This window comes from Pelobates fuscus, chromosome 12 (assembly GCF_036172605.1).
Source record: "Pelobates fuscus isolate aPelFus1 chromosome 12, aPelFus1.pri, whole genome shotgun sequence".
Lineage (NCBI taxonomy): Eukaryota > Metazoa > Chordata > Amphibia > Anura > Pelobatidae > Pelobates > Pelobates fuscus.
The window spans coordinates 96376797-96394092 of record NC_086328.1 but is presented as its reverse complement, the minus strand read 5'-3'; the positions used below and the strand labels follow the sequence as shown (position 1 = coordinate 96394092).

The 17296-nt window shown below is 44.6% G+C and overlaps 2 protein-coding genes across 4 annotated transcripts in view; one reads left to right on the top strand and one right to left on the bottom strand.

The window, feature by feature from the left end:
- The window catches only part of TSPAN4 (tetraspanin 4), a 528357-nt gene that overhangs the window by 90712 nt on the left and 420349 nt on the right, over nucleotides 1–17296 (bottom strand). For all 3 annotated transcript variants that reach the window (XM_063437235.1, XM_063437236.1, XM_063437234.1), the window contains one exon: nucleotides 16841–16915. In XM_063437235.1, the coding sequence (XP_063293305.1) occupies nucleotides 16841–16915 (75 nt within the window). The remainder of the gene's footprint in view (nucleotides 1–16840; nucleotides 16916–17296) is intronic.
- Nucleotides 1–17296, top strand: part of CHID1 (chitinase domain containing 1) — a 768611-nt gene that overhangs the window by 559781 nt on the left and 191534 nt on the right. The gene's annotated exons all lie outside the window — the stretch shown is intronic.

Sequence of the window (17296 nt, the reverse complement as noted above, 5' to 3'; positions counted from 1 at the left end):
GATAAAAAGCAATATAGGTCTAGCAAAGCCTCATAGCACTGCTAATCAACTGATATGGGTTCTAGCTCAGCTCCTGTACAAATGAACTGCAATTGATCCACAAACAATATAAGATGAAATTTTTATACTTAAGATCCTAATACCACTGGGAAATCTATTTCAGAATAGAGCAAGATATTGGAAGATTCTATCTGCTGACTCAATAAACACGCATTTCGCCTTTATGTGTAAAAAAAATAATAATATTGGTTATTTAAACTCTATTTGTACTAAAACTAAGACAAGGATCCATACTAATATCTTAAATATCATTTGTGGATATTGCAAGCTCCTATAAATAAGCCAAGAGAAATGAAACAATAAAAGCATATAGACTTAAATGAGCCAGGTGCAAATCCCCCTATTACAATTTTGTCTAACTTCAATGTGTATTTCTTTGTCAGTCTACACTCTTCTTTTCTCATATAAACCTACTCTCGTATTCATTCTATCTGTATAAAATAACAGTTACATTTACATAAATAGTAAATCCAGAAGACAATGCAGTCCCAGCAATCACAGTACCCAACACAGTTCTTTAAACTAACATGCGCTATAGAATTGAGGGCCAATGATAAGATGATTCCTTTAAAAAGATCCTAATTTCGCAAACAGCAGCTGTAGATACTGTAAATTCCTAAAAATAAGCAAACAGAACAGAAATAAAAGCATATAGACACTCCAAACCAGCCTTTAAAGATCCAATAACACAATGGAATGACTCAATTATATAAAGGTGGTGGGACTATATAGAATAACTCCAAACTTTGGCGTCTTGACAAATGGCATGCCAGTGGCTCTGCCCAGAGGTGGTTGGACATGCCCTGAAAGGGGGCATGTCCACCCAAGTTACTGGCTAGTCAGCCTGGCATGAATGCACACCAGGCTGCCTGCTAATCATCTAAGACCAGCCCACAGAGAGCATGTTTCAGTGCTTTCTGCAGGATGCTGGTGCCCTAAACATAGTGCAGGACTTCTAATGATGTGATAATGCTATACTTCTTGAGGACTGTTCTCTGGTATCCAAAAAAAGTCAGGATGGTGGGACAGAACCCTAAAATCAGGACTGTCCTATCAAAATCAGAATAATTGTGAGGCTTGATATAAAGCTGCTGATGGTAACTAAGAAGGGCATTCCACACAAACACAGGGTGTTTAGGGACTAAATTGTAATGGTGGCATGATATATCACCATACCTCCCAACATTAGGAGGTATAAGATTAGTACAGGTGAACGGGTCCTGGGGGGCACCACCAGTGACATTACTTGCGTCATGGCAACGCCGATAACAGACAGGACCACCTAGAAATTGTCACAGACCACCTACGGAAGCACTCTCTGCATTGTCCTAGTACCAGTTCATAGCGTGAGCGCATCTAATGATGTGTTTGCACTGTGATGCCCAAGGATGGTTCTCTGGTGCCCCCAGATGTAGGACACCAGGGAACAAAATCAGGATGGTGGGTGAGAACCCCGTAATCAGGATTGTCCCGGAAAAACAGGACTGTTGGGAACCTATATCACTGACCCATAAAAGAGCAAAGGACTTGAAAGAATTACTGCCAGCTCGTACGTTCTAAACTTGGTTGGGACAGAATGGCAACATAGAGATCTAAAATATAAATTAACAACAGCAAAAACAAAGAATATGAAAACTCAGATAATGGACAAAAAGCTTAGAGAAACTCAGTAGCTTGCCCTTCCGTAAATCCCCGCACAGGTCTAAAAATAATTTAATTTTGCTCACTTTTGCCAGAGAGAACATATCTAAAGCATATCAGACTGGTCCCACCCATAAGAAGTTCCTTCTGCACAAGTGATTCAACAACCCCAGACGATTGTTTCGGCCTTATTTGGGCCTTGCCAGTGAGTACCCCTCTAGGCATAGTGAGCACCAAGTCTGGATTACCCTTTAAACTTGGGGAGAGCCAGTTTAATGCATTGAAGCAAAATCAAAGAATATGAGAACTATGAGAATGGACAAAAGCTTAGAGAAACTCAGTAGCTTGCCCTTCAGTAAATCCCTGCACAGGTCTCACAATAATTGTATGGAATGGATGTTAACATCACTAGTGCAGTTCCAGGGCCCTATTCTCAGACAAAGACAGGATATCCATGTTACAGTCCCAAGCATTAGCCACCTCCAGTTTAATCCATTGTTCCTGCCCCCACTCTGCCCCATAATAACTTAATCTCAATAAAGTGTTAAACCATTTTTAACCATTACTCATAATGTGCCACCAGTGACGGGCTGAAAGCTCTCGGCCAAACACCGGACACCCAACCAATGCTTTCCTATAACCACATCCGCTGCTGAGGAAACAGGGAAGGGGTGATAGGTACCTGGAGAAAAGAAAATCTCAGGGATAAACCTTAAAAAAAAAAGGTAAAAGGGAGCCTGTGGGCAAGCCACGATAACAACATATAATTGGCAGGAGGTTGGCGGTGAATTGGCACTTTAGCCTCTACACTACCGTAACATCTGAACTATTCTAACACACAGTGGCGGCTCTAGACTTGGCGAGGCCTTAGGCCAAACTCATACATGAGGCCCCCACTAACACCATTATTGGAAAAAAATAGCAGTTGACTTATGTGTGTATAAGAAGCTGTAGATATATTGAAGGGGGAGCTTGCAGTACTGGATATAGAGAACTAGTCTTTGTATACATCGTTGCATTGTCTACCTGTGTGTGCCTGGGAGTGTGTGTCTGGCAGTGAGTATCTTTGTATATGTATGTATGTATGTTTCTCTGAGCATGTGTATGTTTGTGTACTGCCTGTGGCCTTTCGCATTAAGTTCATGGCAAAGCTATGTTTTATGACAGTGTGTAGAATGATTGCCTTCAGGGGGTGACAGGTTGAGTAAAGGAGTAACTGTGGCAGGGTGAGTGTAAAAGAGCAGGAGGGTGCCAGAGTGCAGAGAGTGGTGCCCGTGTGTTTAGAGGGAGAGATAGTGTGTGCGGAGAGAGGTGACAGAGTGTGTGGGGAAAATGACATAGTGTGAGGGGATGACATAGTGTAGGGAGGTGGCATAGTGTGAGGGGGTGACAGAGTAAGAAGGGGGTGACATTAGTGTGAGAGGGTTACATTAGTGTAAGGGGTGTGACAGAGTAAGAGGGGGTGACATTAGTGTGAGGGATGACATTAGTGTGAGAGGGTTACATTCGTGTAAGGGGTGTGACAGAGTAAGAGGGAAGAGACAGAGGGGGGTGACAGAGTGAGAGAGGGTGACAGCATGAGAGGGAGGGTGACAGAGAGAGGGGGATGACAGAGTAAGAGGGGGCGACATAGTAAGAGGGGGCGACAGGGTGAGAAGGGGGTGACAGAGTAAGAGGGGGGAGACCTAATGTGTGAGGGGGGAGACCTAGTGTAGGGTGGGTGACATAGTGTAGGGGGGTGACATAGTGTTAGGGGGGGTGACAGGGTGAGAGGGTGGTGACAGGGTGAGAGGGGGTGACAGGGTGAGTGGAGGTGACAGAGTGAGAGGAGGTCACAGTGTGAGGTGGGGTGATGGTGTGTGGGGAGTGACAGGGTAAGGTGACAGAGTAAGGGGGGTGACATAGTGTGGGGGGTCACAGGGTGGGTGACAGAGTAAGAGGTGGGGTGACAGGGTGAGGGGGTGACAGGTGAGGTGGCAGGGTGAGAGGGGGTGACAGGTGGGGTGTCAGAGTGAGTGACAGGGTCCTATGTGGGGTAAGAGGGGAGGCAGGGTGAGGGGGTGACAGGTGGGGTGGCAGGGTAAGTGGGGATGACAGTATTAGGGGTTGACAGTGTGTGGGATGACAGTGTGTGGGGAGTGACAGAGTGAGGTGACAGTGTGGGGGTCACAGGGTGGGTGACAGAGTAAGAGGTGGGGTGACAGGGTGAGGGGGTGACAGGGTGAGAGGTGGGGTGAGATGGGGTGACAGGTGGGGTGGCAGGGGTGAGATGTGGGGTGAGAGGGGGTGACTGGGTGAGAAGAGGCAAGGTGAGGGGGTTGACAGGTGGGGTGGCAGGGTGAGAGGGGGTGAGGGATGACAGGTGGGGTGGAAGGGGGATGACAGAATGAGAGGTGGGGTGACAGGGTGAGATGGGGGTGACAGGTGGGGTGGCAGGGTGGCAGGGGGGTGACAGGGTGAGGTGACAGTGAGAGGGGAATGATAGGGCAAGGTGGCAGGGTGAGAGGTGGGATGGAAGGGGGATGACAGGATGAGAGGTGGGGTGGCAGGGTGACAGGGTGTGACAGGTGGAGTGGCAGGGCAAGAGGCGGGTGATAGGGTGAGGTGGCAGGGTGAGAGGGGGTGACAGGTGGGGTGGCAATGTGAGAGGTGGGTGACAGGGTGATGGGGTGGCAGGTGGGGTGGCAGGGTGAGAGAGGGGTAAGAGGGGGTGACATGGTGAGAGGGGTGACAGGTGGGGTGGTAGGGTGAGATGGGGTGACAGGTGGGGTGGCAGTGTGAGAGAGGGGTGACAGGGTTAGATGGGGTGACAGGGTGAAGTGGCAGGGAGAGTGGGGTGGCAGGGTCAGATGGTGGTGACAAGTGGGGTGGCAGGGAGAGATGGGGTGACAGGTGGGGTGGCAGGGTGATGGGGTGACAGGTGGGGTGGCAGGGTGATGGGGGTGACAGATGGGATGGCAGGGTGAGGAGGGGGTGGCAGGGTGACAGATGGGATGGCAGGGTGAGGAGGGGGTGGCAGGGTGACAGATGGGGTGGCAGGGTGAGATAGGGTGAGGAGGGGGTGGCAGGGTGAGGAGGGGTGACAGGGTGTTGACAGGGGGGGTCAAAATTTACCTTTTTCCCTGGTGGTCCGGTGGGGACAATCTGTCCTTGGTGGTCCAGTGTCCTAGATGGCTCCCTGGTTGTCCAGTGTCCTAGATGACTCCCTGGTGGTCCAGTGGGCTTTCCGGTCTGCAGCTCCGCCGGAGGCAGAGCTGCAGACCACATGGGGAATGTCTCGCGATCTCCATTCAGAGCGTTGCCGTGGTAACCCGCGGCAACGCTCTGATTGGCTAGAGAGCGAGACATCTCAGTCTGCAGCTCACACCCGGCGGAGCTGCAGACTGAGGCTGGCTCTCCTCCCATCCGGACTGACAGGAGGGGCCTCGCATTCGGCGGCACAAAGGGCAAGCCGCCGGGCCCCCTCCTGTATCGGGTCCTCAAGGACCCGACATGTCAGTCTGCCCTATGGCGGTTTAGGCGGCTGCGAGGCCCCACACAGCGCGAGGCCTCAGGCGGCCGCCTAAACCGCCTAATTAGAGAGCCGCCTCTGCTAACACACTACCCCTAACCCCTATACTACTCTAACATACGATAACTAACCGTAGCTCCAAACCCACCAATCCTTAAAGAAATAACATTTAAAAAATTAATATTTAAAAAAAAATTAAATAAGAAATGGAATATGGCAATGCATGTATTAAGAGAAAACAAGACCATCTCAGGGTTCTAGACCTACCGTGTCATGATTATGATGTGTCACATGAGGGACAAAGAGCAATGATATATAGAAGGCGTATGCCTGAAATTGTGGGAGGGATTTTATGGCTATTTAAACCCAGCAAATCCCCTTACTCACCTGTCTGCGACGATTTCGGAAATTCGCTTTCATTTCCGTTTTCACAGACCTCTGACGTCAATCTGCCGCGACGCTCGTACACAGCCCGCCGGTTTTCGTGAGTATCCTTCATCCGCATGGAGGCCATTCGGCGGTTCGCCCAAACCGTGAGTCCTTTCGAATTAATCTTCGTTTTCTGCATACGTTCAGCACACATAAATATTCGTCGGTATGAGTTACCCTGCGCAGCGGCCGGCCATTCGCATTTGCATGAACACTCGGTCGATCTAGCTTTCCACGTGTACTTTGGTCCACGCTAACCGGCTGTGAACTTTGTTTTATTTGTTTCCGTGCACTTTATGCTATCTCGAACGCAACCAATTGATGATATATACAGTGTAAATAATCCTGTCGTTTACATGTTTTGCTGGTGATCAAGTCACTTTCAGTCATTAATAATCACAAAAAAAAAAAAAAAAAAATGTGGTAAACAGGCATATATTTGTAAATGATAAAATTAAGGCACTCTATAATTTCTACTCACACCAAATACAATCTGCAACTCCCATTTGTATCAACCATTGCGGATAGGGTTTATGGGAGCTATAGTTTGTCACGGATTGGAGGGATGACGTTACGGAAAGCAGATTTGCGAGGTTTATCAACTAAGCAGTGAATTCTAGTGATGTGACAAGCTGTTTGCTCAATTTAAAGTAAAGTAGCGCAGACAGGTAGGCTAAGGGGGTGAATATTTGAAGTAGGCATTTCCCCCTTTATCTTGCACGTGGATTGTCAGCGGGTGGTGCACTGACCCTTCGTAATATGTAACTCCATTAACCTCTGTCTCCTAAACACTTCATAATTAGCTCGCTGAAATAATGGATGTGTTTAAACTTTCCCTATCTCCTGTGCATGCCTGTTTTGCATCTTATTCAACTGTATCAATACCACTCCCCAGACCAGGGGAGCCGTCACTTAGCACTCCCGCTGCACCTCCAGCACGCCGGCGGTATACAATGCACAGCTGTAGGTGGTTTTATGCTCAGGTTCGTTTAGGATGCAAGCCCTGTGATTATATTTTACAGCCTCTATAGCTTTTATGGGATGATCCTCCCCGAACCAGAAGGTGGCAACAGTCATGCATTGTACAGTGGACGCTGGGAATGTAGACTAGTCGTGGTTACGAAATAAATTCTGCAATACTGTGGAAACATAATTCCCTAGGGTCCCACTTTGCTCAGGGTAGTCCTGACATTGAGACAGTTAGTTGGCCAATATCCTGGTATTTTTCAGTCATCGTCCGTGGCTAATTTCAAATGGAACATTTTGTCTGATTTAGTCAAGCTGTGATTTTAGTTGACAGTATCTTAACACCGTCGTTCCCGCATAACCGGTTATGACTTGTTTCCCATTTAAAACGTTTGTTCCTCGTTTAGTGGTATTCCTTTTTACTTATGTCCGTTCTCACAGGGGGGCTGTTTGAGGCGGATACTAGCCCTTCCTTAGTTCATTTCTGCCTAGAATACTACTAGACTCATTCTGTGCTACCTGCAAGGCACAGACTCGGAGCCGCAAACACGCTGCATACAGATAGTCTTGGTATAACAGTTGCACTGTCTGTATACTGGGTGGGAAGGTGATCCCCTTCTTCTCCCCACACCCCTTCTCCCATTGTCTGCCCATCGCCTGTACACAGTTGCGCATTCACGGTAATAACATCTTGATAGAGGGTTTCAGTACACGGAGTGAATGCTCCCCTCGGTCAGCGCAGCATCTTGCGTTAATTTAATTAACCCGGCGTACTCCTACGCAGTCGGGCACTTCTGTTACTGGACCCGTGCGTCTAAGTTCCCGTCGCGCTTTTGGTATGCGAACCTCGGCAAAGGTAAGTACGCGTTTTTTAACTGTACTATGTACAAGATCAGCGTTTGTACATAAAAAAAAAAAAAAAAAAAACATTTACATGTCCATTCATACTACGTTTCAAATCAGGGCCACGATTTGGGCACCTCGAGCCCCAAGGGCTCTACATTACCATCATAAACGCATTCCAGTTTATACATCCCGACCGTCTGGACCCCAGTTTCAGTCAAGCCGTACGATCCTCACTCGTTACCACCCACGTTTCGTTCAAGGTTATGTCCTCTCTCACTAACTACCCTTCCATCTTAGTTAGCAACTGCTGGCTGTTTAGGTTCCTAGGTGTCCACTAGTTGTTCTTCCCCCTGGCTTCTTCACCATAGGTTAGTGGTCCCGCGAGGCCAACACCCATCCTCATACTCGGAGGTACTATGCCCCTCGGGCCAAATCATAGTTAGTCGCCTCGCATTGTGGCATAGAGAGGGCCTCATCCGTCACTCCCATTCTATCTTATGTTTAACTGTCACCGAGAGGCCGACACCCCGCCACCTCATTCAGTGGCCACGCTGCCCCCTCACGCCAACGCATAGATAGAGCCTCTCAAGCCGCTTGGCAACTAGCAGGGCCTCACCTGTCACCAACCTAGTGTAATCGTTTCACCGCATCGCGGCACTAGCTAGTCGGCCAGCACACACGCACTCACGCTCGCGCTCCTAGTAAGCTGGGGGGGGGGGGGGGGGCGGCACACCCCAGACCCGTCAAGCATAATCGCTATGTTTTAGATCCCATAACCGCTTCAGGTATCCTAGCGCTTTATTTCCCGCCTTAGTTTCGATCGTGCGTTACATACTCCTACATTGGTGCAAAACAGTATTTCAGAACTATCGTACTCGGCTACTCCGGTGCTTTCAATACGTTATCTCTTACGGGCAATGGGTTTGCTAGATGCTTAGTTCTAGCAGTACGAGGATACCTATATATATATATTTATATATATATATATATATATTACCCCAACCTGTCGCTCACTGGCGATCCTTAGGTACCACGTACACTACGTGCCCAGGCCAAGCTAGTAGACGCCAGGACCTGCGGTTCCTCCTACAACTTGTTTCAGGCATTTCTTACTTATATTCAGTCATATTGGTTTGTTGGGTCTCACGTTGCCCTCCACATTGCACGTTGTACAGTTTTGGCCTCGTTTTGGACCATCGTCGGGTCCTCCAGGCGCTGTAGTGACGCACAGTGACTGCTTCTGGTCTCATGTATTACGGATTTACCGTTTATTTCTTCGCGACGTTTTGGGGGCACTTTGGTACATTGAGTTCTAAATTACCGTTTATCGATTCATACTATCACTCAATTTTCGCGTCGGCGTCGCTTATACAAGCAATGCAGGATAAGCTTTAGCGATCTGATGGGACCGGGTAAACAGTATTCCCACTTGTTTCATATCGAACATCGAGGCATCACTCCGCCTCCATTTTGGCCAAACAAATACCATTCGAATCCTTAATCTACTAATTAGGGACTTGTCTGCACGCCTGACATTCACAGGGTCCTCCATGCGCAGTCAATTCATTTGTAACGCATTTGTCGTTGTTCACGCTTCTCTTTATGTAAGCTTAAGTAGTCCATCGGGAGTTACTTTCGGTCATGCTGGATGTTTTAATTTAAGGCGTAACACCTTATGCATCCTGTTGTACAATCTTTCACGATCTCATGCCTACCAAGTAACTGCTATAGGGTACTTGCTATACGAACACATATCGTCTTCACATTTTGTCAAAGCTCCTCTTCAGGTTCCTCTCTCGTGCAAACATTTCCCTACGGTGGGTCACGGCTTTGCATTCTATTCTTCGATTCACGTCACGGCAGTTTCATCAGGCGCCTGTTACAGTCCTTTTTTCGCTATGGTTTAATGCAGGTAATCGCACGTGTACGGTCAGGTTACGCTTTTCCACAAGAGGTTAATACCCTGCCGCGCTTAGATGGTGCAAGTCCACATGGCCTAAATCGTAGGTAGGGCTTCTCTCAAACACAGGGCTACTGGCACGGCCTCAACTCTTACGGGATAGTCCTTATCTTCACCTATTGGTTCCCATTAGCTAGCAGCTCTACTACACGAGAAAGCTCAATGAGCTTCTGAATTTTGCATAATTTAAACTTATTACGTTTCCTTCCTCCTCACAGCATGCTACAAGAACTAGCTCCAGGTATCGTATTATCTTTAATAAACGCTAACCCCTGACGTCTCAAGTTCCCCTGCAGTTTCCTCCGCTTTAGCCACTTCCGAAGTCCTGAAGTCGGACCTTGCTTAAACGTAACGGTTGAGATAAAAGAACACGCAGTCCAGATTTCCTCTGCAGGTCAAAAAAGGTATCAATCATGCCTGAAGTTAGAGTCTATGCAGGTAAGATTTGTCCACTAATACTAAGCAAACGTACTCTACGGCTTACGATATGTGTAAGTATTGTATGTGGTTCAAGATACTAAATGCGTTCCGATTATAATGGTTGCTCGTACAATTTTTGCCACATCTCTCAAACAGTTCATGCTATACATTCGCTCCTTGTTTGTTAGTCTTGGCCTCAATCCGAAGTTCCTTCTCGGTACATTCATTCCGTGTTAGGGCCGCCACAGCAGCCTCAAGTCATCCAGTTCCAACTCATCTTGTAGAGAAGATGGGTCGCTGGAAGTCCTCGGCATACAACCGGTTCATTCCAAATCCAGAAAGAAATCAGGCTCGCTTTCTATAATATGTCTAAATGTTTTGTTATGTTTAATAAATGTCACACACTTTTTGGCCCTCTTTTGCAGGCCTAACCTCACGTCGGTTTCGGCACACCTCAACCGACTCTGATATATTAAAATTACACACAGTTTAATGTGCGCCCCTTCCATAATCCCGTACACAAATAGAAGGCGTATGCCTGAAATTGTGGGAGGGATTTTATGGCTATTTAAACCCAGCAAATCCCCTTACTCACCTGTCTGCGACGATTTCGGAAATTCCCTCCCACCACACCCTCTTCATATATCATTATACCTGGGTGGGCCCTCTTTTGCAGGCCTAACCTCACGTCGGTTTCGGCACACCTCAACCGACTCTCATATATTAAAATTACACACAGTTTAATGTGCGCCCCTTCCATAATCCCGTACACAAATAAAGTTATAGATACTTCTGTGTAATTGTAGTATCATGGGGGTTGAAGATTAATTGAAACTGACACATTAATAAACATTATAAAATAAAGCATTTGTTATGCCAATTGCCATTGTATCCCTAATGAATAATCTCTGAGAGATATGTTAACCACATACCCAAGTTTTGTAGCAGAGGTCAAACCACTGTATTTGATTTTTTTGACTGTAATATAATCTTTGTAACTAACTGATTCCGTCTGCGTTTGATGTGTTAATTAACCAATTCTACTACTGTTGATTTATTTTCCTATTTCTTACTGTGATGCAATCTTTGAAATTAAGTGATTCAGTAATTTTAGATCATTTCACTACTGGGATTCAAGCTCTGTAATTTGCTTGTAGTATGTAAATTTTCTCACTATTATGTAATCTGTGTAAATAACTAAATACCTCTATAAAACTCTATGCCATTCCTTTGAACATTGAGATACACTAAGATCCATGCTGTATAGTTACCTGCTTGCATGCAGCCCCGTGGACCAGGCTCCCTTGCTGTTATGCAGAAATAAACTCACTGTCAGCGAAGAAATTAGCCTAATCTATTTCATGTCTATTTGAAATATCAACCCCCAGACAACAAAGGTGTGTCAGCACCGAATAATTCTCTATAATATAATTCTCCCTCTGACATTCAGAATCTTTCAATGGATTTTATATATATATATATTTATTTATTTATTTATATCTATAAAAATCTATTGAGAGATTCCCCGTAAATAAGACATCCCCTGAAAATGAGACCTAGCTTATTTTCAGGGGATATTCCTAATAGAAGCCCTATACCGAAAATAAGCCCTTGTCATTCGCTAATCTATGTTCAGGGGATTTTCCCCGAACATAGATTCGCAGGATTCCATTTGCAAGTAAGCTTATCTATGTTCAGGAAAATGTCCCCGAACATAGATACGCAAGATTCCAGTGGTGAGTAAGCTTATCTACACTGAGCAAAATTTGCCTCACGCAGTGCAACACATCTCCTTCACATATAGTTGATTAGGTTGTTGATTGTGGCCTGTGGAATGTTGGTCCACTCCTCTTCAATGGCTGTGCAAAGTTGCTGGACATTGGCAGGACCTGGAACACGCTGTTGTATACACCGATCCAGAGCATTCCAAACATGCTTAATGGGTGACATGTCTGGTGAGTATGCTGGCCATGCAAGAATCTGTTTTCAGCTTCCAGGAATTGTGTACAGATCCTAGCAACATGGGGCAGTGCATTATCATGATGCAACATAAGGTGATGGTCGTGGATGAATGGCACAACAATAGGCCTCAGGATCTCATCACAGTAACTCTGTGCATTCAAAATGCCACCAATAAAACGCACCTGTGTTCGTTGTCCATAACATACGCCTGCCCATACCATAACCCCACCGCCTCCATGGGCCTCTCGATCCACAACGTTAACATCAGCAAACCGCTCACCCACACAACGCCATACACGCTGTCTTCCATCTGCCCTGTACAGTGAAAACCAGGATTCATCCATGAAAAGAACACCTCTCCAAGGTGCCAGACACCATCGAATATGAGCATTTGCCCACTCAAGTCGGTTATGACGACGAACTGCAGTCAGGCCGAGACCCCAATGAGACGACGAGAATGCAGATGAGCTTCCCTGAGATGGTTTCTGACAGTTTGTGCAGAATTTCTTTGGTTATGCCAACCGATTGTTGCAGCAGCTGTCCGAGTGACTGGTCTCAGACGATCTTGGAGGTGAAGATGCCGGATGTGGAGGTCCTGGGCTGGTGTGGTTACACGTGGTCTGCGGTTGTGAGGTTGGTTGGATGTACTGCAAAATTCTCTGAAACGCCTTTGGAGACGTCTTATGGTAGAGAAATTAACATTCAATTCACGGGCAACAGCTCTGGTGGACATTCCTGCAGTCAGCATGCCAATCGCACGCTCCCTCAAAACTTGCGACATCTGTGGCATTGTGCTGTGTGATAAAACTGCACATTTTAGAGTGCACAGCCTGTGACCTATCTTTTATTGTGCACAGCCTGTGACCTATCTAATCAGCATCTTGATAGGTCACACCTGTAAGGTGGATGAATTATCTCGGCAAAGGAGAAGTGCTCACTAACACAGATTAAGACAGATTTGTGAACAATATTTGAGAGAAATAGGCCTTTTGTGCACATAGAAAAAGTCTTAGGTCTTTGAGTTGAGCTTGTGAAAAATGAGGGCAAAAACAAAAGTGTTGCATTTATAATTTTGTTCAGTGTATGTTCGTAGAAGTTTTCAGTAATTGTCACTGGGCAAGACAACTAACGATATATACCCTGCCCACCTCAATAACATGAGAGCAACATGAACCAAGGGAGACATGCCAGCTCGGACGTCGCCTGGATTAACAAGGAATTGAGACAACTGGAAGGTGTGTGGGGATGAGAAACATGGCAGAGCTAGGGGGAGAATAAGACACATGGAAGGGGAGAATGAGACACATAGAGGGACTGGGGGGGGGAGAATGTGACACATGTAGGAGCTGGGGGGAGAGAATGAGACACATGGAGGAGCTGGGGGAGAGAATGAGACACTTTGAGGACTTGGGGGGCAACAAGACACATGTAGGAGCTGGCAGGAACAATAAGACAATGAATTGGGGAGACAATGAGACACACGAAGGAGCCTGGGGGTGGGATAAGAAACATGGGGGGCCTGAGGGGAGAATGAGGCACATGGAGGTGCTGGGGGGGGGGGGGGGAGAGAATTAGACACATGGAGGAGCTGGGGGGAAAATGAGGCACATGGAGGGGGTGGGGGTAGAATGAGACACATGGAGGGGCTGGGGGACAATGAGACACATGGAGGTGATGTGGTTGAGAAAGAGGAACATTGAGGAGTTGGGGGGGGGGTGAAAGACACATGGAGGGGAGAATAAGACACATAGAAGGGTTTGGGTGGAGATGAGACACATGGGAGGGCCCAAGGTAATTTTTGCACCGGGGTCCAGTGGTTTGAAGTTATGCCTCTGGCTAGTGGGCAAGGGTGAATTAATCTACACTTATGGTTAACAAGATTCCTGAGATACCCAATGTCCCATTTTGAATAAATCACTGTAAAGGTAAAACTATGACCAAAAAGGCCATGCCTAATATTAGAGATTGTAACATTAAATTATACACATCAAATACATATATATAGAGAGAGAGAGAGAGAGAGAGAAACAGAGCGAGGCGTGCTTATTAAGGCAAATGCATGTGCTATTCTGGCCAAACTTCTAATGATGTGCAATCACCATGGAAACCAATATGTCTCTTAACATTATAGTTTTGTCTCAGAATAGCACCTGTTTTTCCTTGGTAAAAATTGACATTGGCATGTAAGTTGTGTGTGTTCGTAACACTTTCGAAGGTGCTGACTGTGCAAATATATGTGTGTATAAATTTAAATAACTGCTTATTTAGCAAAGCTCAATCAGCCTTCAACTGACAATTTTCCCTAATTTGTTTCCTGCAAAAGCAGGACTTATTTCCATTTTCATGAGGTTTGCTGAATTTATGCATATCAGCCATTTAGGTGTCTGTGTTTGAGTAATGTTGACTCCATAATTACTCTGCAAACAAAGAGAAAAGTCAAATTAAAAAAAAGAAAATATATCAATTTACCTGTTGGCATGATGACTGGCAGTCATGAAAGAGATTGAGAGAGGTTTTTTTCCTCCCTGCATTTATATACAGTGTCAGAGGCTGCAAATCACTCTGATTTCATGTAGTCGGCATTGTGTATTTAATTTCCTGGAAGGCTGTAACGGCATGTGACAATCCCAGGCTATTTCATAGAGACTGATAAATGCACCTTGCAATGTCACACGGAGATATAGCGTATCGGCTGTGTCATAAAGAGGCCTGCACAATTAACCCTTTCAGTACCGACAAGGCAAGCGAGCGTTTGTTGAACAGAATTCTAAAATGATTTCACTCCCTCGATATTTGTTTAGAAGCTGTGGCTTGTGGGTATTTCGCTCTGATATATGATACGCTTTCAGTCATATACTCAGGCTTCTCAGTTTACAGGTAATCAGATAAAAAAAGAGATATAATGGAAAAGAACCAAAGCAAAATAAATCAATGTAGCTTGTGCAAATTTGTTCTACAGGTTCCCCGGCAATATATATTTTTCCTACTTATATCAGATGGACAACCTTTGTTAGATGATGTCCAGTCAGTACTGGAGCTGGTCAGTGGCGGGTGCTCTTTTGTGGAATTATCTGGGAACCCATCACAACATATCCCATAATGCACCTCATCTGAACCAAAGCTTATAGGACAAGTGTCTAGGTACAAGAGTTTTTTGACGTCTCCTTACAATGTCACATAGTGAAATGTTGGATACAAATTAATATGGCACAGAAGACCAGGGCGGTGGATGAAGAATGTCCTTGATTGAGAATGTTCGGACATGAGTTCTACTGAGATTCTGGTCCCAATCATAGCATTCCTGATACTGACCTTATTGTTGTGTTCCTATGTCATGGCCCATCTAAATGTATGGAGATCATTCACATGAAAATCTTATCATAAATAATGACGCAGGTACAATGTAGTAAGTATACAGGAACAGAAATACAGGAACAAAGCATGGAAGGATTATAACGCTCATTTTCAATGAGGCAGACTGAACAAAATGAGAGTTGGTATTTAGATGTAAAATAAACCAGAAACGGTTTAACATATTTCAAAAGATGGCTGATTTTCAAGGGACATCTCAAGATGGTGCTACTGTTCATATTCATTTAAAGTTGTGGGAAGACAGCAGCTAATTACAAATGGCATTAAAAAACAGTAGATGTCCATGGCTTATATCTAGTATATAGATCTTGGGTGCACAGGGAAACTGAGGAAAAATTTCCATTACTGTGATTGTTTGCCTAAGGGCTACACATTTGATGCTGGGCAGGAGGAGATCACACACATGCATACCCAGTAATTTTCCTCCCAAATAGAGGCATGACTGGTTTCAATTCATTTGCACAAGTGATTTTCATAGAGCCTTAGTCTCGAATAAGAAGGGACTCAAGGTTCTATTACACATGAATTTGATTCTTGTTATATATGTTGAAAAAAGACTCGGGTTCATCGAGTTCAACATTTCATACATCTCTTTTTCCACTGAGCCAAAAGCAGGTTAAACAATTTAAAGAAATTTCTAAATGGGCTTCAAATAAGGGGGGGGAAATCATCATATCATATCAGATTTCTCTTTGGATAAATAAGCTGTTACACACATATTCACTATTATACTCTCCAAAATACTATATTTATTAAAAAAAAAAACACAAAAAAAAACCACCCAGACCTTCTACAAAATGTGACTAATAACCTAAAAGAAAGAGCAAATAAAAGCATGGAATACTAGAGACTATGTAAATAAAAAATAAATCAATAAATAAAAAAACTGCAATAGTATACACTGCAGCCTACAGCAATTAGGTACACAACATAATACAGTAATGCATGCACTAAAAATGATTTTCAAAAATAAATAAATTAATTAGTATGTGCAATCCAACATACCACCAAGAAAAATAATATAAATAGACAAAATATTAGCATACCTCTCAACAGTGCAAACAGACACATTTCAGGGGTGTTATTGGGGTGTGTCGCCAGGGGCGGGCTGTTCTGAGAAATTTGAGAAATTACTAATAATGTATGCAACTAAAGTGTAATTGACAACAAGAACAATGTGTCTTCTTTACACAGACATTTCTTATTATTTTGAATTATTGCTGTGGAGCTCTGTTATACACACTCAGACACACCAACAAAATGAAGCTCCTAGAAAACAGGAACATTAGGATAGAAAAGAGGAACAGGGTGATTTGTTCCCAAAATAGGGACAGTTGGGAGGTATGTATTAGGTATGTAGTGAGACAGAGAAAACCCCTAAATGAACAGGATATATGTATATATAAAGACATTGTACATAAGAGTGGATTGAAGAGCAAATATTCCTTGTGGGTTAACAGCTATAAGGCAGCTAAGTGGATCAATGCCTAACATTTCAGATGTAACTTTATGACGTCCAGCTGGCCGAACACACAGGATTAGCCATTTAGTATCATAGAAGCAAGTAACACATTGTGCGAGAAGTCGTCGCCCAAGACATTTACAGACTGAAATGCTCAGACGTTGTAAAACAAAGTGTAGCATAAACATATAACGAAAGAAAAAAGTTTTACCTTGTCGGTGTAGACAAAGAAAAGGGTGACCACAATCAGCTCCAGGAGAAATATGATGAGCAGAACAACAAAGAACTGAGAAGAGAAGAAAAACATTGGATAAGGTTATTGGTGTTAAGAAAAAGTTAATCTGTATTCGAGTTACTCTATAAAGCAGATTTATTGGGGCTAATGACTAGAAGTGACCAACATCCAACTTCTTTCCAACTGATAAACAGTGTTCTGTAACAAAATTTTACTGAAGCCCAAAATTTGCAACTGAATAATGATATGCTTTTAATTGGATACTCGATTAGACATGGCAGAAGGAGTATTAGTTAATTGGCTGAAATTAGCGATACTGACGGAGCAACGTGATGGAAAACATTGTATCTATGCATTCAAATGTTGCACACCATTGAGTATGGCAGTGCTGTGAAAGAATAGAATGCATTCAAAAAGTTAAATGAACACTTT